The following is a 26,924-nucleotide window of genomic DNA, read 5'->3' as shown; positions in this document are numbered from 1 at the left end:
TGGCTAACTGAGTAACTGACTCATTGAGTGGTTGTCAACGAGCCTTAGCAGGAAGCTGGATCTATTTACGTTGCGTTATGCTCTCTGACGTAAAATAGGCGTCAAACAAGACAAAAGAGTATAATGTATTCATTTTTTATATGTATGCTTTATTTAGGTCATATCGGAAGCAGTAGCTTATTAGTAAGAAATGCCAGTGTGGTCACGAATCCAGTCCAAGTGGTAGGTGACACGCTGGAAGCCAGATGGGTGTCCAGATTGGCAACCGGCAGAAGAAACCCAGTTGGTAACACCGACCAGTTTGTTGCCGTCGTGTGTAACCAATGGACCACCGGAGTCACCACCGCAGGTGGACTTGCCGTCGGGAGTTCTCACACAGAGGATGTTGTCACCAACAGTTGCAGAGCCGTAAGTCTGCTGGCACTCGGAGTTGTGCATGATCTGCAGGTCGACGCACTGAAGATAGTCGGGCAGTGGGCTGCCATCATAGGTACCGCCCCAGCCGCAGGCAACGGCCCAGTTATTGTTGTAGTCGTTGTAGCGATCGTTGTAGCTGGGCAGCTCCACCTTGTTAACCATGTGCCAGAAGTCCACATGAGGAATGCGGATCAGAGCGATGTCAGCGTTGTGGTGGTTGATGATGTCATTGCCGCTGACCCAGTGGGTGAACTGGGCGTTGGTGCGCCAGGTGGCTCCGAAGTAGACGGTGACGTCAGAGCCCGTGCAGTGCTCGGCAGTCAGGACCCAGGTGTTTCCAATGATAGAACCACCGCACCACCAGCCACCGCTGAAGCCCAGGCCAACGGTATAGGGGGCCTTGCCCTCAGGTGCTGGGTAACCATTGGTGATACGGCCCTCGATCTTGTTGACCTTGGGAATGTCCTTAGGGTGGACGACCGACTCGAATGCCGAGGCGGAGGCAACAGCCAAAGCGAGAATTGTTAGAAACACCTTCATGTTGTAGGTACTACTTGTAGTTCCATAGGCTCCAAACCGCTCTTTTATACTTGTGCTGTTTCAATAGAATTTCGATTTGGCTTATCTTGTTGACGAAGGGCTCATAAATATTCCTTGAGTTCCATAAAACTCTCAAAGATAGTTCGTCGTCATTCTGTATGTGTATATTAAAGAGATTGTCCTGACTAACTGATTAGTAAGACGCACAGACCAAGTCGTAAGAGTTACGAAGCTGAAAGTCTTAAGTTCGGTAAAAGTGCAGGTCTGACCTGCAGACAGTACGATAAAGATGGTCAACCAATGTATATCATGTATGTGTGCCAAATCAAAGTGGGAGATCGGGGGCTCCAAGCCCAAAATCGGTTTCGTAGCATGTTGGCCCCAAACAGTGTATATATTCTTGGTCATCATCAGCAGTCGAGTCAGACTAGATATAGCCATCTGTCTGTCCTTCTGACCGTGTTATGAACGATCGATATCAGAACCCCTTAGAACTCAAAGTGCTCGTGCACGAGTTTGTTTCTGTAATTCTGTTTCGAGCCTGTTTCTGGTAGATAACTGGCTCCGTGCCCAACCAATAGATTCTTATCGATATCAAAATCACAGTAACATACACAAATGGATTATATTTACTTTTTTGGATACCGACCCCCAGTCACATAAAATCATATACATAACCACACGTTATTTTAGGCCATGATTTAATTCCTCTGCATTCGAAAACCACTCTGTTTCACGAATTTGTCACAAATTTCTGCGTTCAAATCCCAACCACAACTCATTGCCAGTATCTAACGCTGCCACCTGGCGCACCAACGCCCAGTTCACCCACCATGTTGGCAGCGGCGAGTTCAGACAGAACCACAGATGGCCCAATGAGAACGGCAATGACATCGCTCTGATCCACACTCCTCATGTCGATTTCTGGCACATGGTCAATAAGGTGGAGCTGCCCAGCTTCAACGACCGCTACAATATGTACGATAACGCCTGGGCTGTTGCCTGCGGCTGGGGCATTACCTCCGATGGCGGTTCTCAACCCGACTGGTTACAGTGCGTCGACCTGCAGATCATCAGCAATAGCAAGTGCTCTGAGACCTATGGCCACCAGCCCGATGGTATTCTGTGCGTTGCCACACCCGGCGGCAAGTCCACCAGCAGCGGTGACTCTGGTGGTCCATTGGTCCTCCATAACGGCGGCAGATTGGCTGGTGTTACGTCGTGGGTTGCTGGCAATGGTTGCACAGCTGGTCTTCCAGCTGGCTTCACTCGTGTCACCCATCAGTTGGAATGGATTCGCGACAACTCTGGCGTTGCTTACTATTAAGGTGTTCTATGAACTGCATTCAAAATAAACCAATTGATCATCTCGCATTTAAAGGAAACATTTATTTGGATGGGATCACTCCTATCATATTATCATAAAATGCGCATAAATTCGAAAGACTTTGCATAAATCGTGACTCGCTATCGGCTTGTAAAACTCATTTTTTATGATCGGATTATATATTTAATTTACGAACCACTCAAATTAAGATAATGGCGAATAGAGTTTGTGCTTGATTTTCGTATAAAAGCAACAGTAGGGTCCACCGAGGCCCAAGTTGTACCTGCAATATGAAGGTGTTCATTACAATTTTGGCTTTGGCTGTTGCCTCCGCCACTGGAGCTGCGGTGCCTGCCGCCACGCAGAAGGCTGTCCATATGAAGGACATGTCCAGCCGTATCACCAATGGCTACCCAGCCTATGAAGGCAAGGCCCCCTATACCGTTGGCTTGGGCTTCAGCGGTGGCTGGTGGTGCGGTGGTTCCATCATTGGAAACACCTGGGTCCTGACTGCCGAGCACTGCACGGGCTCTGACGTCACCGTCTACTTCGGTGCCACCTGGCGCACCAACGCCCAGTTTACTCACTGGGTCAGCCGTAATGACATCATCAACCACCACAACGCTGATATCGCTCTGATCCGTATTCCCCATGTGGACTTCTGGCACATGGTTAACAAGGTGGAGCTGCCCAGCTACAACGATCGCTACAACGACTTCAATGAACGCTGGGCTGTTGCTTGCGGCTGGGGCGGTACCTACGATGGCAGCCCACTGCCCGACTGGCTGCAGTGCGTCGACCTGCAGATCATGCACAACTCCGAATGTCAGAGGACCTATGGCTCTTCCGTTGTAGGAGACAACATCCTCTGTGTAAGAACTCCCGACGGCAAGTCCACCTGCGGTGGTGACTCCGGTGGTCCATTGGTTACACACGACGGCAACAAATTGGTGGGCGTTACCAACTTTGGCACTTCCTCGTGCACATCTGGTGCTCCAGCTGGCTTCCAGCGTGTCACCTACCACTTGGACTGGATTCGCGACCACACTGGCATCGCTTACTAATAGATTTAAAATTAAACATCAAATAAAATTGATTTGAATGCATTTGATAATCGTGTCTTATGTAAATTTTGTGTATTGAGTTCCAAAGTCAAGTTTTAAGAAGCCAGAACAGATTTTAAAATGCATGAGCACAAAGGCTTATGGTTCTTGGGTTAGTGTTTTTAATCCTTCATTTTTATTCTATGAAATATATTTTTATTTCAAAAATCTCCTTTATACCCTTGGAAAGGGGATTATAAGTTTGTCGTAAAATGTGTAACGCCTAGAAGAAGACATCTCGGCCCCATAAAGTATTTATATTCTTAATCAGTATAAACAGCCGAGTCGATATAGTCATGTCCGTCAGTCCGTCTGTCTGTTTCTATGCGAACTAATCTCTCAGTTTTAAAGCTATTTTTATGAAACTTTGCAGAAGTCCTTCTTTCTGTTGCACGCAGCACATATGTCAAAACCAACTGGATCGGAACACTATATCACATAGCTGGCATAGGAACGATTGGTCGAAATTAAGTTGTTGTGTGATAAAAATTTTTGTTTATTTAGATATTTTGACCAAACTTGGAATTTATTAGTTTTTCGATGCTTCTTATATATATTCAAAACCCTATTAAGATCGGACCACTATAACATATAGCTGCCATAGGAATGATCGGTGGAAAATTAAGTTGTTTTATGTAAAACGTTTTTGTCATTAAAAAAATAGTTTGATTAAGCACGTCACTTAAAGTCATCACTATACTCCCTTCAATTTTGAAAAATCTTTTTTAGATCGGACTACATATCACATATCTGTCATAGGAACGATCGGTCGCAAACTTGGTGTTTGATTAAAGACCTTTTTTGTTTTTCAAGATATCTTGACCAAACTCGGCATTAACTATTTTCCCTGTGCTTCATAGATACGGTCAAAGCACTATGAGCATTATGTAAAGGTTGGGTCTGCAACCTTTTTTTCTCGTTTCCTAGTATGTTGTGTCTACATCTTCTGATTGACTCACTGGCTAACTGAGTAACTGACTCATTGAGTGGTTGTCAACGAGCCTTAGCAGGAAGCTGGATCTATTTACGTTGCGTTATGCTCTCTGACGTAAAATAGGCGTCAAACAAGACAAAAGAGTATAATGTATTCATTTTTTATATGTATGCTTTATTTAGGTCATATCGGAAGCAGTAGCTTATTAGTAAGAAATGCCAGTGTGGTCACGAATCCAGTCCAAGTGGTAGGTGACACGCTGGAAGCCAGATGGGTGTCCAGATTGGCAACCGGCAGAAGAAACCCAGTTGGTAACACCGACCAGTTTGTTGCCGTCGTGTGTAACCAATGGACCACCGGAGTCACCACCGCAGGTGGACTTGCCGTCGGGAGTTCTCACACAGAGGATGTTGTCACCAACAGTTGCAGAGCCGTAAGTCTGCTGGCACTCGGAGTTGTGCATGATCTGCAGGTCGACGCACTGAAGATAGTCGGGCAGTGGGCTGCCATCATAGGTACCGCCCCAGCCGCAGGCAACGGCCCAGTTATTGTTGTAGTCGTTGTAGCGATCGTTGTAGCTGGGCAGCTCCACCTTGTTAACCATGTGCCAGAAGTCCACATGAGGAATGCGGATCAGAGCGATGTCAGCGTTGTGGTGGTTGATGATGTCATTGCCGCTGACCCAGTGGGTGAACTGGGCGTTGGTGCGCCAGGTGGCTCCGAAGTAGACGGTGACGTCAGATCCCGTGCAGTGCTCGGCAGTCAGGACCCAGGTGTTTCCAATGATAGAACCACCGCACCACCAGCCACCGCTGAAGCCCAGGCCAACGGTATAGGGGGCCTTGCCCTCAGGTGCTGGGTAACCATTGGTGATACGGCCCTCGATCTTGTTGACCTTGGGAATGTCCTTAGGGTGGACGACCGACTCGAATGCCGAGGCGGAGGCAACAGCCAAAGCGAGAATTGTTAGAAACACCTTCATGTTGTAGGTACTACTTGTAGTTCCATTGGCTCCGCATCGATCTTTTATACTCGTGGAGTCTCTATAGAACTGACTTGGTCGAATCACTCATAAATATTCCTTTAGCTCCACAAAATGCCTAGAGATAAGTTTTATTGAGGTAAAGATTAAAATACGCCGTTTTATATATTTTAATATACAATTCTATAAAAAGTTATCCTTATCAGATTTCTAGATTTTTGCTTCTTTTACTCAAGTCCATGTTCATAAAAGGTTTCATTCACAATAAATATTTCACTGGGACAGCGATATGATTGAATCTAAATATAAATGCTTGTTTACGCTTTTTGCTTAATTCATAAACTCGACGTGGGGTTATTATTGTTCAGATGGCGTGTTTGTGCTGATCTACTATTGAAAACGTCTGACGGGTCATGGTGTTTTCTCTGGGCAGTCAGTACAAAATGGCCTTTTGATCGTTTCAGGCAGACATGTTTTTCTGCTCGATATTCATTCCATTGATATATACATAAATTTTACTTATTCATTCCAATCATACTTTATAGTTTTTTCATTTATGCATTTTGCCTTTTTATACTATTTATTATTACAGTTATCCAAACCATATCAGTTGAATCGCATTTATTCCCTTCATATAATTATTATACTTCTTTATCCCAAATTATTACACTCCATCTACTTTTAAGGCACTTTTTTTAATTCCAATTTACATTACTATTCAATCATTCCTGCAATGGAATCGCATCTGGTAATTCGTTTTCTTTATCCAAGCGGATTTATATTAACCTTACAAATTGTGCCGCATAATCATTGCCATAATAATTCCAATTGAAGAACTTAATCATTAAATCTGAAGAGCTTAGGCTTGGTATTTCGTTATCTTCGGTGCATCTATATAAAGAACTGTCAGAGAATATTTATGAGGCAAATCAATTTACAAATACTTTAATACTTGAAAATGTGAGGGTGAATAACGCTCTGGCTTATAAAAGCTCGGTGAAAATTAATTGCCGAACCAAGTAGTGTTTGAGACATGAAACTGTTTGTAGCTTGTTTGGCTTTGGCCATTGCTGCCGCCACGGCAGCACCCACCGACTCTGTAGTGCATCCCAAGGATCTGCCCAAACCCAACAAGATCGAGGGTCGTATTACCAACGGAAATCCAGCATATGAGGGCCAAGCACCGTACACTGTTGGCTTGAGCATTAACATTCCAGGTGGTACCACCTGGTGCGGTGGCTCCATCATTGGACACACCTGGGTCCTGACTGCCGAGCACTGCACCAGCAATGCTGAGGCCGTTGGCGTTCACTTCGGTGCCACATGGCGCACCAACTCCATATTCACTCACTGGGTTGGCCGCAACGATATCATCAATCACCATGCCGCCGATATTGCTTTGATCCGTATTCCTCATGTGGACTTCTGGGATTTGGTCAACAAAGTGGAGCTGCCCAGCTATAACGAGCGCTACAACGATTTCAATGGATGGTGGTCCTTTGCCTGCGGCTGGGGACGTACTTATGATAACAGCGGCTTGCCCGACTGGATGCAGTGCGTCGATCTGCAGGTGATGCCCAACCACGAGTGCCAGCAGACTTATGGCTCTAGCGTTGTGGGGGACAACATTGTTTGCGTGCGTACTCCTGAAGGCAAATCGACATGCAGTGGAGATTCTGGCGGTCCATTGGTTATTCACGAAGGCAAGAAACTTATTGGTGTCACCAACTGGGTTTCTTCTGCCGGTTGCCAATCTGGGCATCCATCTGGCTTCCAGCGTGTCACCTACCACTTGGACTGGATTCGCGACATTACGGGCATTGCCTACTACTAAGCGATCAGCTCTGAATTTAATTGAAAATATAAAGAATTATGAAAAAGCTATTTCTATTTGTTTTTAGCAGTATTACTTTATTATTATTCTCTTTTTTAGCGAAAAGTTTTTATACCTTTTTAGGATTGGTGTATGCTTTTCTAAATTATACGTGTTAAGGGGTATTCAACAAAGTTTTTGAACTGGAATATTGAGCATAGCAATACAACATTAAACAATTCTACCAACACCAAATGCAAGTCTAGTTTTATTCGTTTGCTTAGTATAATAAAAATAAATTACAAAGAGATGGTTCCCTCTCCCTGGATCGAACTCGAAAATAAATCATCTTATAAATCACAACCATGCCAAGAATTGACTCTTGAAGACACATATAAATTTACATAAATGCATGCATGCATACATACATGCATACGTACATATATACGCATATGCATGTGTTCCTGCAGATAAACATGCCTATATACATGCATACATGCATACATACATGCATTCTCGCATGCATACATGCATGCATGCATTCATACATATGTATATATGTACATTCATATATATGCCCAAAAAAAAGTGACGTAAATCACACGCAACTTGATAATATCACAGTTAGCAAGTCATGCACGCTTGTATGACTTAAGTGAATTCATGAGAAGCGCATAGTAAAGCGCTACCCACATTTAGATTTTTTAACGTGCAACGTAATCAACAGCAGTAAAGTCAACTTGGTCGGCGCTTAACATATAGAGGTACAAGCATATATATTTATGCACATTCAGAAAGAGTTAGAACAATTTTGAATTATTTATTAATAATTAATTTAAAATATTATATATATAAAAAATGAAAATATGAGCAAATCTTAAGTGACTCGTGTCAATCATTATCATTGATTTTTCCTCTATCCGGCAAAACAAAATATTTTTACGATTCCACTTGTGTGTTGTAAAGATAATAAAAATAAATCATTCATATTTAAAGATTATTGAGTGCAGCACAGTTTAGCTATAAAAGTGGCAAGCTTTAAGGCATAGCCCAAGTTGTGCAAGCGACATGAAGGTGTTCATTACAATTTTAGTTTTGGCTGTGGCCGCTGCCTCAGCGGCCCCCTCGGCGGGTATTGCTTATCCCAAGGATCTGGCCAAATCCTCGAAAATCGAGGGACGCATCACTAATGGCTATCCCGCATACGAGGGTAAGGCTCCCTACACGGTTGGCCTGGGCTTCAGCAGCAACGGCGGTGGCTGGTGGTGCGGTGGTTCTATCATTGGCAACACCTGGGTTCTGACTGCCGAGCACTGCTCTGGCAGCGCTGAGTCTGTGACCGTCTACTTTGGTGCCACCTGGCGCACAGACGCCCAGTACACCCACTGGGTTGGCCGCAACGACTTCATCAACCATCATGACTCTGACATCGCTCTGATCCGCATTCCCCATGTGGACTTCTGGAGCATGGTCAACAAGGTGGAGCTGCCCAGCTACAACGATCGCTACAATGACTACAATGAACGCTGGGCCGTTGCTTGCGGCTGGGGTGGCACCTACGATGGCAGCCCACTGCCCGACTGGCTGCAGTGCGCCGACCTGCAGATTATTCATAATTCCGAGTGTGCAAACTACTATGGCACGGGCCTGATCCAGGATAAGATTATCTGTGTGCGTGTTGTCGATGGCAAGGGTACATGCAGTGGTGACTCCGGTGGCCCATTGGTCACACACGACGGCAACAAACTGGTCGGTGTTACCAACTTTGTGGCTGCCGCTGGATGCCAATCTGGTGGACCTGCTGGTTTTGCGCGTGTCACCTACCACTTGGACTGGATTCGTGACCACACTGGCATTTCTTATTAAACAATTATTGAATAAAAAGCAAGCAAAGTTGATAACTCTTATTAAATGCTTATTCGGAGGGGACTTAAACTTAATGTTCAGGGTCTTTAATCTGTGATCTTTGGATGTGCTTAGTAAACAGATTAATCAGGTTTATTTAGGAATATTATTGATTTAGGTTCAATCTTAAGATGGCAAATAAGACGAACATACTTTATAAAATTAAATTACACACATGACAGATTATGTTCATTTTATGGGCATACTATTTGGGTTTTAGGGTAACGATATTCCTGTGATCACATTAGGTTTATATATTCTGAAGCATATTTTCACGCATATTGAGTTCGATTGAGCTATACCTGATCCGTCCAATCATTCATATATGTATATGTATGTATGAATGTGTGCGTCTCACCGACAATTAGAGCTTTTAATAACGCTCTTATCTTTTAGCTTTCGTACTTTTTGCCTGGTCTACACTAAACTACAATACATATATATATTTTGTTATTTATATATATATATATATATATATTTTGTTATTTATATATATATATATATATATATATATTTCAATTTTTAATGCCAGCTCGTCGCTGGGATAAGGGTATTTCCTAGTCGGGCGGCATTCTTACATGTTTTTTTTATCGCAATAAATTTACAGACAAGTACGGTTAAATGACTGGCAAAATCAAAAAACACTTGTTTGATTAGCAGAAGCAAGATATAGTATGGTATATAGACAGATAATAATTATTTATACCTTTGCTAATGGTACTAAAAATATAACAAGGCGCGTGGCACAAATTCCCATTAACTCGATCAGTATCAAAAGTCGAGGCGATATGTACATTCCAAATAATATCTCAGTCTTATCCCTCTACTAATACAAATTAGTGCTGTCATGTCCATTGTTATCTTACATAACCTGAAACAATTGTCCGAAAAAGCCTGACGAACTCGCGCTTTTGTGTACTATCAATAGAAAATAGATTATAATATACAAGAAACGATCACATCTTCGTACACATTTAGTTTAAATTAGATTTGGATCTTATAGAAGAGATAAATTAGGCTCTTATATATGGGAAGACACCATTCGCCCAGCTGTTTGAAAAGAATGAAAATATTTCCGATAGTTAAACAATAAGAGGATAAGGATGACAAAGGCACATGATCCTAAGAATCGGTTGGGTGCCATGTCTAGACCTATCGTAACGAAAAGATTCCAAACGATTTCTATTGAAATATTTGCAAAATATAAAGCAAACGAAATTTTATGTTTTTTTTGGTATAGCTCAGTTTATTTGGAGTATTTAGAAATATTCCGTAGAAAGTGCATTTAGTAGGAAACGCCGGAGTTGGTCTTGATCCAGTCCAAGTAGCTGGTCACACGGGTGAAGCCAGCTGGGAGGCCAGACTCGCAGCCAGAGCTGGACACAAACGAGGTGACACCAATAAGTCTGCCGGAGCTTTCGAGGACCAATGGGCCACCAGAATCACCGTTGCAGGTGGAAGACTGGTTGGGAGTGGCAATGCAGATAACCTTGGAGCTGGCGGTCAAAGAGCCATAGGTGGCCTGGCATGTGGCCACAGACACAACATCAAAGGTCTGGTACTGCAGGACGTTGGTTACACTGGTAGCGCTATCGGAGGTCTTGCCCCAGCCAGATGCAACAGCCTTCTCGCCGGCATAAGTGGAGTAGCTGCTGGCAATAGCTGGCAGCTGAATCTTGTTGATGTAGGAGGTGAAGGCGACAGTGGGTGTCTGGATCAACGAGATGTCGTTGGACAAAACAATAGAGTTGTAGCTGGTGTGCTGCTTGAAGTTGGAGCTGGAGACGGTCTGGGTAAGCTTAGCGTTGGTGCGCTGAAGAGCACCATAGTAGATGGTCACCGAGGAGGCACTGCAGACAAGGATATAAAACCGTTTAGCAATGGATTATGGCAAAGTCTTGGATGGGAACACTTACCCGCTGGTGCAGTGAGCGGCAGTCAGCACCCACTGGTTGTCAATGATGGAGCCACCGCACCACCAGCTGCCGCTAGAGCTGGAGAAGCTTAGTCCCACCTGGTAGGGGAACTGACCCTCCGTGGCGGTCTTGCCGTTGGTGATGCGTCCCTGAATCGAGGGCACGGCGGGCAAGTCACGAGGATGCACGGGTGCATTGTGCGGCATAACGCCAGCGGAGACGGTGGCAAAAGCCAGAGCAAGAACTACGAGTACTTTCATCTTGATCGTTGTTGAATGAACGAATGATTTCCTACTGATCACAGCTGTATTTTATAGTCAGTTCTAATCAGCTGTTATCTAGCCTTATCAAACGAAGCTTTTAAGATTGTATTTTAAGCAGGAGACATTAATGGGACATTCAGAACTGTGTCTGGATGCCTGCCGCCTTTATCTATTTCCCACTCAATACTAATGAATAATCAATACTCTTTAGTTTGAGAATTATTTAATTCAAATGGATTTTCTACCACTTGAACTTATCATATAATTTTAACCAGAAATTTTATTTTTTCATTCTATTTTTCGGGTGTCTAGAAAATACCCTGTACCAATTAGTTCTTACTTCTCTATATAAATACACTACGGACTATAAGGATAAATATGATATTTGGCATCACACATTCCTCTTTTCCGCCTGATACACACAGTTTCACAACGCAAATATGCCTTTATCTTTATGGGTACAGGGTAGACGAATTTTTTGCAAAACAAAATAAATCAAATTACGAAATTGATTAAATGATAATTGATTGTGCTTCTTAACATTGCTATTATTATTGTTTTTGGGGAATTTCACCAAAATCATATTTCGCTTTTGCTTAATTCAAGTGTCGGATATTCCCAGAGATTGGGCTCGGCCTTTAGAACATATTCCGCATACGCAACGTTGTCCCAAATGTTGCCAATTTATTCTAGAAAAAAATATGGGTTGGCGCTGGTCAGTTGAGCTTAGGAAAATTGAAATCAATTCGCTTTACGTGCTAAGCATGCAAACAAATTTTCAAAATTTCCTGCTTTCCCCAAAGCCTTGAAAAGAAGCATAACATATATGAAATATATATGTAGCTGTCTTAAAGCGCTTCTCTCTATAGGTTCATGACCTGTTACCCCCAATCTGCTTAAGTTTTCTTCTTTAGTAATTAGTGTTTCTGGGAACAGAATGTCGGCTGACTAAATCTTAACCGATTTAAGAAATCTTTACGATTCGGTTAATCACGCGTTGCTTTTTATAATTCCACAGCAAGAAACCCATAAGGGTTCTCTTTGGAACGGCAGATTCTAAATAAATTATTATTAATCGAAATAAGGTCCCAGGAATAAGACTCTTCCTACACGCCAACAATTTTTATTATGTGCCAATTTAGATACATACTTTTTGGGTTGTTAGTTAACCATATTTCGGATATAGTTTTTGCGTTGCAATTTTAAAGCATACTTTTCAGCGTGTCTATTTAATTTCCTAGCTAAGCTCATGAGAACTTTGGAAAGTAAATTAAAGTTCCGAGAGTAGAGCCTGAATATTATTTTGGTTACACGATCAGGATCTTTTTAGTCGCCCTTCAATTGCATTATTATTAATTCCTCTGTTTTCACCCTGTTGCTAAGATGTAGAGAAAATTATATAGAAAATTAATTTTATATTTAATAGTTTTCCCTCTAGAATAAACTGGCATTAAAATCTGACTACGTAAATTTCAATCGAAATTCATGTCAAAATCTTACCCCTTAGATTCGGATATAGACATAGGTCAAAATTTCTCACCCCCATAACTCGGTCAAATCTCATCAGATTTTCACGAGCTTTGGCTTTTTGTTCAAAGTTTTTCCTCTAGAATAAACTGGCATAACTCCGTCAAATCTCATCAGATTTTCACGAGCTTTGGCTTTTTATTCATAGTTTTCCCTCTAGAATAAACTGGCATTAAAATCTGACTACTCAAATTTCAGTCGAAATTCATGTAAAAATCTTACCCCTTTGATTCGGATATAGACATAGGTCAAAATTTCTCACCCCATAACTCGGTCAAATCTCATCAGATTTTCACGAGCTTTGGCTTTTTCTTCATAGTTTTCCCTCTAAAATAAACTGGCATAAAAGTCTGACTATGTAAATTTTGGTCGAAATTCATGTCAAAATCTTACCACTTAGATTCGGATATAGATATAGGTCAAAATTTCTCACCCCCATAACTCGGTCAGATCTCATCAGATTTTCACGAGCTGTGGCTTTTTCTTTATAGTTTTCCCTCTAAATTTCAGTCGAAATTCATGCCAAACTCTTACCCCTTGGATTCGGATATAGACATAGGTCAAAATTTCTCACCCCCATAACTCGGTCAAATCTCATCAGATTTTCACGAGCTTTGGCTTTGTGTTCATAGTTTTCCCTCTAGAATAAACTGGCATTAAAATCTGACTATGTAAATTTTTGTCGAAATTCATGAGCATTGACTTTTTCTTCATAGTTTTCCCTCTAGAATAAACTGGCATTAAAATCGGACTACGCAAATTTCAGTCGAAATTCATGTAAAAATCTTACCCCTTGGATTCGGATATACACATAGGTCAAAATTTCTCACCCCCATAACTCGGTCAAATCTCATCAGATTCTTACGAGCTTTAGCTTTTTGTTCAAAGTTTTTCCTCTAGAATAAACTGGCACAACTCCGTCAAATCTCATCAGATTTTCACGAGCTTTGGCTTTTTATTCATAGTTTTCCCTCTATAATAAACTGGCATTAAAATCTGACTACGCAAATTTCAGTCGAAATTCATGTAAAAATCTTACCCCTTGGATTCGGATATAGACATAGGTCAAAATTTCTCACCCCATAACTCGGTCAAATCTCATCAGATTTTTACGAGCTTTGGGGTTTTGTTCATAGTTTTCCCTCTAGAATAAACTGGCATTAAAATCTGACTACGCAAATTTCAGTCGAAATTCATGTCCATATCTTACCTCTTGGATTCGGATATGGACATAGGTCAAAATTTCTCACCCCCATAACTCGGTCAATTCTCATCCGATTTTCACGAGCTTTGGCTTTTTGTTCATAGTTTTCCCTCTAGAATGAACTGGCATTAAAATCTGACTATGTAAATTTTGGTCCAAATTCATGTCAAAATCTTACCCCTTAGATTCGGATATAGACATAGGTCAAAATTTCTCACCCCCATAACTTGGTCAAATCTCATCAGATTTTCACGAACTTTGAATTTTTGTTCATAGTTTTCCCTCTAGAATAAACTGGCATTAAAATCTGACTATGTAAATTTTGGTCGAAATTCATGTCAAAATCTTACCCCTTAGATTCGGATATAGACATAGGTCAAAATTTCTCACCCCCATAACTCGGTCAATTCTCATCCGATTTTCACGAGCTTTGGCTTTTTGTTCATAGTTTTCCCTCTAGAATAAACTGGCATTAAAATCTGACTATGTAAATTTTGGTCCAAATTCATGTAAAAATCTTACCCCTTGGATTCGGATATAGACATAGGTCAAAATTTCTCACCCCCATAACTCGGTCAAATCTCATCAGATTTTCACGAACTTTGGCTTTTTGTTCATAGTTTTCCCTCTAGAATAAACTGGCATTAAAATCTGACTACGCAAATTTCAGTCAAAATTCATGTAAAAATCTTACCCCTTGGATTCGGATATAGACATAGGTCAAAATTTCTCACCCCATAACTCGGTCAAATCTCATCAGATTTTCACGAGCTTTGGCTTTTTGTTCATAGTTTTCCCTTTAGAATAAACTGGCATTAAAATCTGACTATGTAAATTTTGGTCGAAATTCATGTCAAAATCTTACCCCTTGGCTTCGGATATAGACATAGGTCAAAATTTCTCACCCCCATAACTCGGTCATATCTTATCAGATTTTCACGAGCTTTGGGTTTTTGTTCACAGCTTTCCCTCTAGAATAAACTGGCATTAAAATCTGACTATGTAAATTTCAGTCGAAATTCAAGTAAAAATCGTACCCCTTGGATTCGGATATAGACATAGGTCAAAATTTCTCACCCCATAACTCGGTCAAATCTCATCAGATTTTCACGAGCTTTGGCTTTTTCTTCATAGTTTTCCCTCTAGAATAAACTGGCATTAAAATCTGAAGACGTAAATTTTGGACGAAATTCATGTCAAAATCTTACCCCATAGATTCGGATATAGACATAGGTCAAAATTTCTCACCCCCATAACTCGGTCAAATCTCATCAGATTTTCACGAGCTTTGGCTTTTTGTTCATAGTTTTCCCTCTAGAATAAACTGACATTAAAATCTGACTATGTAAATTTCGGTCCAAATTCATGTCAAAATCTTACCCCTTAGATTCGGATATAGACATAGGTCAAAATTTCTCACCCCCATAGCTCGGTCATATCTTATCAGATTTTCACGAGCTCTGGCTTTTTGTTCATAGTTTTCCCTCTAGAATAAACTGGCATTTAAATCTGACTATGTAAATTTTGGTCGAAATTTATGTCAAAATCTTCCCCTTAGATTCGGATATAGACATAGGTCAAAATTTCTCAACCCCATAACTCGGTCAAATCTCATCAGATTTTCACGAACTTTGGGTTTTTGTTCACAGCTTTCCCTCTAGAATAAACTGGCATTAAAATCTGACTATGTAAATTTCAGTCGAAATTCAAGTAAAAATCGTACCCCTTGGATTCGGATATAGACATAGGTCAAAATTTCTCACCCCATAACTCGGTCAAATCTCATCAGATTTTCACGAGCTTTGGCTTTTTGTTCATAGTTTTCCCTTTAGAATAAACTGGCATTAAAATCTGACTATGTAAATTTTGGTCGAAATTCATGTCAAAATCTTACCCCTTGGCTTCGGATATAGACATAGGTCAAAATTTCTCACCCCCATAACTCGGTCATATCTTATCAGATTTTCACGAGCTTTGGGTTTTTGTTCACAGCTTTCCCTCTAGAATAAACTGGCATTAAAATCTGACTATGTAAATTTCAGTCGAAATTCAAGTAAAAATCGTACCCCTTGGATTCGGATATAGACATAGGTCAAAATTTCTCACCCCATAACTCGGTCAAATCTCATCAGATTTTCACGAGCTTTGGCTTTTTCTTCATAGTTTTCCCTCTAGAATAAACTGGCATTAAAATCTGAAGACGTAAATTTTGGACGAAATTCATGTCAAAATCTTACCCCATAGATTCGGATATAGACATAGGTCAAAATTTCTCACCCCCATAACTTGGTCAAATCTCATCAGATTTTCACGAACTTTGAATTTTTGTTCATAGTTTTCCCTCTAGAATAAACTGGCATTAAAATCTGACTATGTAAATTTTGGTCGAAATTCATGTCAAAATCTTACCCCTTAGATTCGGATATAGACATAGGTCAAAATTTCTCACCCCCATAACTCGGTCAATTCTCATCCGATTTTCACGAGCTTTGGCTTTTTGTTCATAGTTTTCCCTCTAGAATAAACTGGCATTAAAATCTGACTATGTAAATTTTGGTCCAAATTCATGTCAAAATCTTACCCCTTAGATTCGGATATAGACATAGGTCAAAATTTCTCACCCCCATAACTCGGTCAAATCTCATCAGATTTTCACGAACTTTGGCTTTTTGTTCATAGTTTTCCCTCTAGAATAAACTGGCATTAAAATCTGACTACGCAAATTTCAGTCAAAATTCATGTAAAAATCTTACCCCTTGGATTCGGATATAGACATAGGTCAAAATTTCTCACCCCATAACTCGGTCAAATCTCATCAGATTTTCACGAGCTTTGGCTTTTTGTTCATAGTTTTCCCTTTAGAATAAACTGGCATTAAAATCTGACTATGTAAATTTTGGTCGAAATTCATGTCAAAATCTTACCCCTTGGCTTCGGATATAGACATAGGTCAAAATTTCTCACCCCCATAACTCGGTCATATCTTATCAGATTTTCACGAGCTTTGGGTTTTTGTTCACAGCTTTCCCTCTAGAATAAACTGGCATTAAAATCTGACTATGTAAATTTCAGTCGAAATTCAAGTAAAAATCGTACCCCTTGGATTCGGATATAGACATAGGTCAAAATTTCTCACCCCATAACTCGGTCAAATCTCATCAGATTTTCACGAGCTTTGGCTTTTTCTTCATAGTTTTCCCTCTAGAATAAACTGGCATTAAAATCTGAAGACGTCAATTTTGGACGAAATTCATGTCAAAATCTTACCCCATAGATTCGGATATAGACATAGGTCAAAATTTCTCACCCCCATAACTCGGTCAAATCTCATCAGATTTTCACGAGCTTTGGCTTTTTGTTCATAGTTTTCCCTCTAGAATAAACTGGCATTAAAATCTGACTATGTAAATTTCGGTCCAAATTCATGTCAAAATCTTACCCCTTAGATTCGGATATAGACATAGGTCAAAATTTCTCACCCCCATAACTCGGTCATATCTTATCAGATTTTCACGAGCTCTGGCTTTTTGTTCATAGTTTTCCCTCTAGAATAAACTGGCATTTAAATCTGACTATGTAAATTTTGGTCGAAATTTATGTCAAAATCTTCCCCTTAGATTCGGATATAGACATAGGTCAAAATTTCTCAACCCCATAACTCGGTCAAATCTCATCAGATTTTCACGAACTTTGGGTTTTTGTTCACAGCTTTCCCTCTAGAATAAACTGGCATTAAAATCTGACTATGTAAATTTCAGTCGAAATTCAAGTAAAAATCGTACCCCTTGGATTCGGATATAGACATAGGTCAAAATTTCTCACCCCATAACTCGGTCAAATCTCATCAGATTTTCACGAGCTTTGGCTTTTTGTTCACAGCTTTCCCTCTAGAATAAACTGGCATTAAAATCTGACTATGTAAATTTCAGTCGAAATTCAAGTAAAAATCGTACCCCTTGGATTCGGATATAGACATAGGTCAAAATTTCTCACCCCATAACTCGGTCAAATCTCATCAGATTTTCACGAGCTTTGGCTTTTTCTTCATAGTTTTCCCTCTAGAATAAACTGGCATTGAAATCTGACTATGTAAATTTTGGTCCAAATTCATGTCAAAATCTTACCCCTTAGATTCGGATATAGACATAGGTCAAAATTTCTCACCCCCATAACTCGGTCAAATCTCATCAGATTTTCACGAACTTTGGCTTTTTGTTCATAGTTTTCCCTCTAGAATAAACTGGCATTAAAATCTGACTATGTAAATTTTGGTCGAAATTCATGTCCATATCTTACCTCTTGGATTCGGATATAGACATAGGTCAAAATTTCTCACCCCCATAACTCGGTCAATTCTCATCCGATTTTCACGAGCTTTGGCTTTTTGTTCATAGTTTTCCCTCTAGAATGAACTGGCATTAAAATCTGACTATGTAAATTTTGGTCCAAATTCATGTCAAAATCTTACCCCTTAGATTCGGATATAGACATAGGTCAAAATTTCTCACCCCCATAACTCGGTCAAATCTCATCAGATTTTCACGAACTTTGGCTTTTTGTTCATAGTTTTCCCTCTAGAATAAACTGGCATTAAAATCTGACTATGTAAATTTTGGTCGAAATTCATGTCAAAATCTTACCCCTTAGATTCGGATATAGACATAGGTCAAAATTTCTCACCCCCATAACTCGGTCAAATCTCATCAGATTTTCACGAACTTTGTCTTTTTGTTCATAGTTTTCCCTCTAGAATAAACTGGCATTAAAATCTGACTATGTAAATTTTGGTCGAAATTCATGTCAAAATCTTACCCCTTAGATTCGGATATAGACATAGGTCAAAATTTCTCACCCCCATAACTCGGTCAATTCTCATCCGATTTTCACGAGCTTTGGCTTTTTGTTCATAGTTTTCCCTCTAGAATAAACTGGCATTAAAATCTGACTATGTAAATTTTGGTCAAAATTCATGTCAAAATCTTACCCCTTAGATTCGGATATAGACATAGGTCAAAATTTCTCACCCCCATAACTCGGTCAAATCTCATCAGATTTTCACGAACTTTGGCTTTTTGTTCATAGTTTTCCCTCTAGAATAAACTGGCATTAAAATCTGACTATGTAAATTTTGGTCGAAATTCATGTCAAAATCTTACCCCTTAGATTCGGATATAGACATAGGTCAAAATTTCTCACCCCCATAACTCGGTCAAATCTCATCAGATTTTCACGAACTTTGTCTTTTTGTTCATAGTTTTCCCTCTAGAATAAACTGGCATTAAAATCTGACTATGTAAATTTTGGTCGAAATTCATGTCAAAATCTTACCCCTTAGATTCGGATATAGACATAGGTCAAAATTTCTCACCCCCATAACTCGGTCAATTCTCATCCGATTTTCACGAGCTTTGGCGTTTTGTTCATAGTTTTCCCTCTAGAATGAACTGGCATTAAAATCTGACTATGTAAATTTTGGTCAAAATTCATGTCAAAATCTTACCCCTTAGATTCGGATATAGACATAGGTCAAAATTTCTCACCCCCATAACTCGGTCAAATCTCATCAGATTTTCACGAACTTTGGCTTTTTGTTCATAGTTTTCCCTCTAGAATAAACTGGCATTAAAATCTGACTATGTAAATTTTGGTCGAAATTCATGTCAATATCTTACCTCTTGGATTCGGATATAGACATAGGTCAAAATTTCTCACCCCCATAACTCGGTCAATTCTCATCCGATTTTCACGAGCTTTGGCTTTTTGTTCATAGTTTTCTTTCTAGAATAAACTGGCATTAAAATCTGACTATGTAAATTTCGGTCGAAATTCATGTCAAAATCTTACACCTTAGATTCGGATATAGACATAGGTCAAAATTTCTCAACCCCATAACTTGGTCAAATCTCATCCGATTTTCACGAGCTTTGGCTTTTTGTTCATAGTTTTCCCTCTAGAATAAACTGGCATTAAAATCTGACTATGTAAATTTTGGTCGAAATTCATGTCAAAATCTTACCCCTTAGATTCGGATATAGACATAGGTCAAAATTTCTCACCCCCATAACTCGGTCAAATCTCATCAGATTTTCACGAACTTTGGCTTTTTGTTCATAGTTTTCCCTCTAGAATAAACTGGCATTAAAATCTGACTATGTAAATTTTGGTCGAAATTCATGTCAAAATCGTACCCCTTGGATTCGGATATAGACATAGGTCAAAATTTCCCACTCCCATAACTCGCTCAAATTTAATCAGATTTTAACTAGGTTTTGCTCTATATTTGTAATGCCAACGAAAATGCGTTCCTCGTTTCAATAGTTGAATAGGACGATTCGGGCCTTAGGACTTTTTGTAACGATCGCTTTGGGCCAATGTCCAGCTGCCTAATAATAAAAAAATATCTAACTCGTTAAGCTGCTTTGGATAATTGAACTATTGTTGAAGTAGAACGCCGTGGGAAATTACATTTTTTGGAAAGGTTATTTTATTTTCGGAGTATTTTGAAAGTGCATTTAGTAGGAAACGCCGGAGTTGGTCTTGATCCAGTCCAAGTAGCTGGTCACACGGGTGAAGCCAGATGGGAGACCAGACTGGCAGCCAGCGCTGGACACAAACGAGGTGACACCAATAAGTCTGCCGTTGCTCTGCAGGGCCAAGGGGCCGCCAGAGTCACCCTGGCAGGTGGAAGACTGGTTGGGAGTGGCAATGCAGATAACCTTGGAGCTGGCGACCGCAGAGCCATAGGTGGCCTGGCAAGTGGCGACAGACACAACATCAAAGGTCTGGTACTGCAGGACGTTGGTAACACCGGAAGCGCTATCGGAGGTCTTGCCCCAGCCGGAAGCAATAGCTTTCTGGCCGGCATAGGTGGAGTAGCTGCTGGCAATAGCTGGTAGTTGAATCTTGTTGATGTAGGCGGTGAAGGAGACGGTGGGTGTCTTGATCAGCGAGATGTCGTTGGCCAAGGTAACGGAGTTGTAGCTGGTGTGCTGCTTGAAGCTGGAGCTGGAGATGGTCTGGGTAAGCTTGGCGCTGGTGCGCTGAAGAGCACCATAGTAGATGGTCACCGAGGAGGCACTGCAGGCAAGAATATAACATCGTTTAGCAATGGATTAAGGCAAAGTCTTGGATGGGAACACTTACCCGCTGGTGCAGTGAGCGGCAGTCAGCACCCACTGGTTGTCAATGATGGAGCCACCGCACCACCAGCCGCCGCTGGAGCTGGAGAAGCTTAGTCCCACCTGGTAGGGGAACTGACCCTCGGAGGCAGTCTTGCCGTTGGTGATGCGTCCCTGAATCGAGGGCACGGCGGGCAAGTCACGAGGATGTACGGGTACACTGTTGGGCAGGATGCCGGCGGAGACGGTGGCAAAAGCCAGGGCAAGAACTACGAGCACTTTCATCTTGATCGTTGTGGAAGGAACGAATGATTTTCCATTGACCACTGTTGCTTTTATACTAAAATTATTATCAGTTTGCCCACAACTTTTGTGTTATCAAATGAAGCTTTCAAGATTATAATTCAAGCAAGAAAGATCAATGGGACTCTTAAGAGCTGCCCCTGCCTTGCAGCCTTCTACCTCTCCTGCCTGATTGACTCAACTGAAGCGCTTTGGCCAAAACATGTTCCTTATCTATGCTTATCTATTAAATTATTGACATTATAAACCACAGGCCAGCAATCAAAGACACTTGAGCTGCGGGCCGGGCGGGACACACGTGCGACACTTGAATATATGAAAGTGATTTCTACTTATGACGGCAATTGCACTGCAAGATTTCTATCTATATTTTTTCTAAAGATAGTTAAGACTTGTCTTTAGCTCAGAATCATTGTCGTACTTTTTGATTTATTTTAATTAAAAAAAAATTCTTCGTTGAAGAAATACGCTGGCTCGTACTGGCAAACTTTAGCCAACATAATCTTTGCTATCTAGGCATAGCTGCCAAATGTTATCGAAATATGCTCACAAATTTTTGGTATTTTTATAGATTTTAATTAGTAAAATGTTTAAAAGTTTCAGCTAAAATTCCAAACGCATTTCTAGATAAAGAAAACATATTCTATTAAAGCACAAACGGATTTTTGTATCACTTGAACTTTAGCTGCCTGCTGATATGATATTTTTGGCAGAAATTTCATAAGTAAAGAAAAAAAGTTAGAGTACTCTTTTTTATGATACTCGACTGGCAGATGCTCTGCAGGTAAATCATTTTTAATAGCAGCTGTGTTTCTTTTGCTCTCGACTTTATCTTATTAATGTGCTCTCCAATTGTTCGATAATTGAAAAATGTTTTTAGGTCAAAGTGGATAAACCTAAAATGAAGTTAATAATTTTTTATTTATATTTAAATTATGGATTTTGGGGAAAAGGCAATGTTATAGATAGTCTTAAAGAAGTTATAAGCTATATACGAAAGCCAAAAAAACAAATTTGACGACTTTAGCCCTTATACTTTCAGATGGTGGTATATATACAGATGCCTACGAATAAACTTTTTATAAGCTTCCTCCAAGATGCATATCTGCTTAACTATACTAGAAGGCATCTTACAGACAGATAGATATCTCGGAGGAAAAATATATATAGTTTCTACAAGCCTTTGCATAAATTAAATAATCCCTATTTGTTTATAGTTTATACGAAGGCATCTCTACCTTCTTCCATCTATAACTTTGCACTACTCAAATATATACCCTTCGCGTCCATTGAACACAAAATAAATCGAAATACTTATGAATTTGATTAAACGATAATTGATTATGTTTCTGTACATAATTTTTATCGCTAGCTAAAATCATAGCCTAGCGCTAAGCAATTCAAGTGTGGGATATTCCCGGCGATTAGGCAAGACCCTTAAAACATATTCCGCATACGCAACGTTCTCCCAAATGTTGCCAAGTCATTCCGGCAAAGTAGACGCCTGGGCGCTGGTCAGCTGGTCAGCTGAATCTGGAAAATTGAAATCAAATCGCTTTACGTGCTAAGCATGCAAACAAATCAACTGGGATTGGGTTCACAAACAGGAACAGGGACTGGTTTGGATAGGGGCATCTTGGGAAGCGAAAAGCGGTCTGCTGCCAAGCTGTGCATTAGCACATAAAAACAATTCATTGCCAATGCTGCTGACACATGTAAGTTGTTGTCTCTGAATCTGGCTGGCTCATAAATGCCGACTCCGACAGTTTGTGTGTGTGCGTGTGTGTGTGTGTGTGTGTGCGTGAGCTGGCTAAATTCAAATAGTTTACGGCCTGGCGACATTTTCGGCTTTAAGACAGCGCCTCAGTTTGACAGCCACTCGCTTCGCTTATTAGCTCATTAATGTAGAGGTCTCTTATTTGAAATTTATTCACGACTTGTTTACATGCTAAATACTCTGACAGAGGGTTGTCGGATTGTGCGACATATCTTGATAGGGTCGCCTCTTACTCGACTTCTAGGATAACTTTCTGATCAGCTTTAAATTGGTTGTTAAATAAGAATGCATAAGTATACAACTTTTTGATCTTTAATCTGATTCTTGGATCATATAGATAAATAGAATATACCCATCAAAAAAATAAGCTTTTATTTTATAGTTTTTTCATTTTTCAAGATAATTTGACCTAGCTCAGCAAGCACTAGCTTCCCATTATCACATATTATCATATATTTTCTGTATTGTTTGCTTGGGAGTATTAATTCATCTGAAATCTTTCATATGAATACGAGGGTATTTAATATCTCAACATCTCAACGAATAGCTTTTTTTTATATAGTTATTTTTCTAGCAGCGCTGTTTTTCCGCTGCCTGATTGCTGCTTATATCTGCGTTTTTTCGTGCTGCTGTTTATCCTCTTTGCAGTTCTCTTTCCGTCTGTCATCAGTTTGTGAAACAAAAGAAAGTAATTTTCTGGAAATATTTGCCTTGAATATAGCTAACTGCTTAAAGTATGAAGGCGGCGCATCAATTTTCGCAGCGGCACTTTAAATTGCCAGGCAGCATTTCTTATATTACGTATACGTAATGCGCTTACTACTTACCCACTCACTCAGCGGGAACATACTCACACACGCTTATTAGACGCATATCCTGCAGCAATGGCAGCTCTAACAACAATGTCCAGTCGCAGCTCAAGTATCCTTGCCATGATATATATGTATATATATATATAAATGTATATGTACGAGTGGTATTCGAAGTGTCCCCCAGCAGCAGCAGCTCCTTTGACGACGACAAACAAGATTGCAGCAATAAAATTTCGACAAGTGAACAACAAATGATAAACGAAGCAGCACACACACACACGATAAAGTGGAGCAGTCTTGGCCAAGTCAAAGGCGCACTCGAAATGCTGGTGGCTGGCCAAAAGGACAACTCTCGCTCGGCAAACCTAATGTGAGCCGCATCGATTACGCTGCTCTCCGGACGAAGGAGATGCCCGTTTTTTTTTTCGGGCTGCTTTTTCATTACATTTATTTGCTGGGTCCATTGTTAGCTGGCAAATGGGAAACTTTGCACACAGTTGCGTTAAATTGTCATGAAATCGTTGGCGCTGCGCTGTGGTCAGCTGCTGCTTGTTGGCCGAAAATTAATGACAACTGTCTGGAACAGCAGCAGCAGCAGCAGCAAAGGCAGTAACAGCAGCTGACCTGTCTGGCATTTTCGTTGATGGCTTATCACATTGCCACACATTAAATAGCTAGTCCCATTTCCGGCTATAATTCAAAATTTCTGTGACGCCTTCTCTTTTCGCTTGTCAACGCCAGCCGTTTCATTAATCATTATGTGTGTACAACTAGTCGTATGGGTAATGCGTTTGTCAACGTCGCCAGGACCTGCTACCATCCTCTGCAGCTTGTCTCAAGTTGTTGCCCTTCTTGTAGCCGAAGCAAATGCATTGTTAAAACTTTTCAACAGCAATTTCTTGTCGCACATGATTTACCCAAACACACACACACACACACAAACTTATACATGCACATGTACATCTATCTCTGAGCCGATCTGGCATGCACATGGCTCTCAGTCTGTGCAACTGGTCAAAGTTTGTGTCGCAATTTTCAACTCGGTTTTTAATGCGCCAACGTATTGAAAAAGTTTTATTGGCACAGCTGGCTCAAACTCTAAAGCATAATACCTGAACGCAATTTTCATTAGCTGGCGTTGTCAATAAATTGATGCAAGCATTTTCCTGTTAAAGACGCGTTTCACATGCTTAAGCTCTGGCAATTGAGAATCCGCAAGAAGCGATTTGCTCAACACTTGAGCGTGAGTGCGGGTAGATTTATTGCTTTTACCAAACTAGGTTTATAATACAAGGATTAAAAGATAATGCAAGTGTAACCCAATTAAAAAAAAAAGACTCCATTAGAAGTGAATAGAAGTAGCGATTAAGCATGGAATATACTAAGATACTAAGTTTACATGCTTATCACTTCGACTCTGGTTTCTTTTTCTTCTTCCTTTTTAGCCTTTTACGTTTCAATTTTTGCCTTGTACTTTCCTTCTTTCATCACTTCTTATTTATCTTTTCATTTAAATTTCTCTGCGATTCCGTAATTGCTTCTCACTTTACTTAACTCTTCTTCCTTCCACTTAACCATTATCATTCCTGTTCGGTTCTTACCTTGCGACACTTTCTGCTAGTCACTTATTTTCTATAACTTCTTCACTGTCTTTGCTTCTCCCTTCGTTTCTTTTTCTGCTGTTACATAAGCTTGTCCTATTTTTTTGTTATTTCTATTTCTTTATTTCTTTTAACTTTATACCTAACAGTTCTTTTCCTTTTTTCTCACTTTCCCTCTTCTTTTCTTAGCTTCTCATTTCGCTTCTCTCGTTGCTTTTTAAACTGCATTCCTTCTCTATAAAATTTGTTCTTCTTTACCATTCAAGCAGTAGCTGAATAATACATTTGCAAATATTTGCAATGCTTATTGCTTTGCTTCTTGCTCAGCTTCTTGCTGCTACTTGAACCTCGTGCCGTGTTACACATACGTTCTGTTGTCGCCTGCTGGCTTGCAATAAGGCGCCGCTGAATAACTGCCAATATTTTGACACAAATCCGTTGAACACAGACGACAAACACAAGTGGCTGGCATTAAATTTTATGGGCAGGGATCAAACTATGTAATATTCCATATAGCCAGGCTTTGGCACAGCGCGTTGCCAGCAAATATTTGAGAGGAATTCACGAAAAACTGTTTTTTTTTTTTTTTCTATTTTATTGTTGGCCTCTTCTATTTGGTATCAATAAGCTGACTTTTTGCATATGAAAAAGTTCTCGTCGTATAAATATAAATATATATATGTATATGTATATATAAATTGCAGGCGCACAAACAAATCCCTTTCGATAGGTTGGTTTGCCTTTCGGCTGCTTATTTTTTTGCTTGTATATTTTTGTATTTTTTTATTGTGCTAGAGCTTTTTGTCTACTCGACAATTGGATTTTGGAGCAGCGCCTTGTGCCATAGCAATGCGAAATTGAAGGATTTGTTGGCATCGATTTCGAGGAAATAGCGAGACAAATACGTGTCCCAGTCTGAGACACTGCTCAGGCTTATTGGCGCATGCAAAATGATTGCGATGGAGCGTATCAATGGCTGCGATTGTGCTTTTTGCTGTCATCTTTTCTTTTTGGGCCAGCAGCAAAATTGCAATTTTTTTCGTCTAGACTTTCGGCTGTTTAGCTGGCTCTCTGGCAGAGAGCCCGTGCAAATAGTTAATATTAAATATTATCAAAGAGCTACTCGGCGTTTTTAGCTCTGACTTTATTCATATTACTCTAACCATATGAGAAATGAAACCTTTGTTACGACTTTATTAATGTGCCTGCATTTTTTTAATACATATTCTCAACAGAAGGCTGTTCCATAAAATATAACTACTCATCAAATTTTAGCATGCAAATATATATTGTATATGTACTCTTCTTTTTGGCATCTGCGTCAGGGCAAATGCTTTATGGCTTATGAACATTTTGTTTGCCAATATTTTTCTTGGCTTTCG

General features: G+C 40.2%; 8 protein-coding genes across 8 annotated transcripts; 4 read left to right on the top strand and 4 right to left on the bottom strand.

Annotated features, from left to right (window-relative positions):
- Positions 1–128: 128 nt before the first annotated feature.
- LOC6637041 (serine protease 1) lies at positions 129–977 on the bottom strand. The gene has a single exon (XM_002060430.4). The coding sequence runs from the start codon at positions 955–957 to the stop codon at positions 181–183; it is 777 nt and encodes a 258-aa protein (XP_002060466.1). The 5' UTR covers positions 958–977; the 3' UTR covers positions 129–180.
- Positions 978–1,246: 269 nt separating this feature from the next.
- LOC6637042 (serine protease 1) lies at positions 1,247–2,331 on the top strand. The gene is made up of 2 exons (XM_032434282.2): positions 1,247–1,268; positions 1,746–2,331. The coding sequence occupies exons 1-2, from the start codon at positions 1,247–1,249 to the stop codon at positions 2,282–2,284; spliced, it is 561 nt and encodes a 186-aa protein (XP_032290173.2). The 3' UTR covers positions 2,285–2,331.
- A 221-nt stretch (positions 2,332–2,552) lies between these two features.
- LOC6624525 (serine protease 1) lies at positions 2,553–3,390 on the top strand. The gene has a single exon (XM_002046487.4). It carries the CDS (start codon positions 2,575–2,577, stop codon positions 3,346–3,348), a length of 774 nt encoding a protein of 257 aa, XP_002046523.1. The 5' UTR covers positions 2,553–2,574; the 3' UTR covers positions 3,349–3,390.
- A 1,084-nt stretch (positions 3,391–4,474) lies between these two features.
- LOC6623833 (serine protease 1) lies at positions 4,475–5,324 on the bottom strand. The gene has a single exon (XM_002046486.4). It carries the CDS (start codon positions 5,301–5,303, stop codon positions 4,527–4,529), a length of 777 nt encoding a protein of 258 aa, XP_002046522.1. The 5' UTR covers positions 5,304–5,324; the 3' UTR covers positions 4,475–4,526.
- A 995-nt stretch (positions 5,325–6,319) lies between these two features.
- LOC6623055 (serine protease 1) lies at positions 6,320–7,187 on the top strand. Its single transcript, XM_002046485.4, has one exon. The coding sequence runs from the start codon at positions 6,337–6,339 to the stop codon at positions 7,135–7,137; it is 801 nt and encodes a 266-aa protein (XP_002046521.1). The 5' UTR covers positions 6,320–6,336; the 3' UTR covers positions 7,138–7,187.
- Positions 7,188–8,169: 982 nt separating this feature from the next.
- LOC6623051 (serine protease 1-like) lies at positions 8,170–9,017 on the top strand. The gene has a single exon (XM_032434959.2). The coding sequence runs from the start codon at positions 8,185–8,187 to the stop codon at positions 8,980–8,982; it is 798 nt and encodes a 265-aa protein (XP_032290850.1). The 5' UTR covers positions 8,170–8,184; the 3' UTR covers positions 8,983–9,017.
- A 1,222-nt stretch (positions 9,018–10,239) lies between these two features.
- LOC6623031 (serine protease 3) lies at positions 10,240–11,213 on the bottom strand. The gene is made up of 2 exons (XM_002046483.3): positions 10,938–11,213; positions 10,240–10,871 (listed from the first exon to the last, which is right to left on the bottom strand). The coding sequence occupies exons 1-2, from the start codon at positions 11,195–11,197 to the stop codon at positions 10,307–10,309; spliced, it is 825 nt and encodes a 274-aa protein (XP_002046519.1). The 5' UTR covers positions 11,198–11,213; the 3' UTR covers positions 10,240–10,306.
- A 9,179-nt stretch (positions 11,214–20,392) lies between these two features.
- On the bottom strand, positions 20,393–21,358 carry LOC6622991 (serine protease 3-like). Its single transcript, XM_032434936.2, has 2 exons — positions 21,075–21,358; positions 20,393–21,008 (listed from the first exon to the last, which is right to left on the bottom strand). Exons 1-2 carry the CDS (start codon positions 21,332–21,334, stop codon positions 20,444–20,446), a joined length of 825 nt encoding a protein of 274 aa, XP_032290827.1. The 5' UTR covers positions 21,335–21,358; the 3' UTR covers positions 20,393–20,443.
- Positions 21,359–26,924: the final 5,566 nt, after the last annotated feature.

The sequence above is a fragment of the Drosophila virilis genome, chromosome 3 (assembly GCF_030788295.1).
Source record: "Drosophila virilis strain 15010-1051.87 chromosome 3, Dvir_AGI_RSII-ME, whole genome shotgun sequence".
Lineage (NCBI taxonomy): Eukaryota > Metazoa > Arthropoda > Insecta > Diptera > Drosophilidae > Drosophila > Drosophila virilis.
The sequence above is the reverse complement of the archived record's forward strand: the minus strand, read 5'-3'. Positions and strand labels throughout refer to the sequence as shown.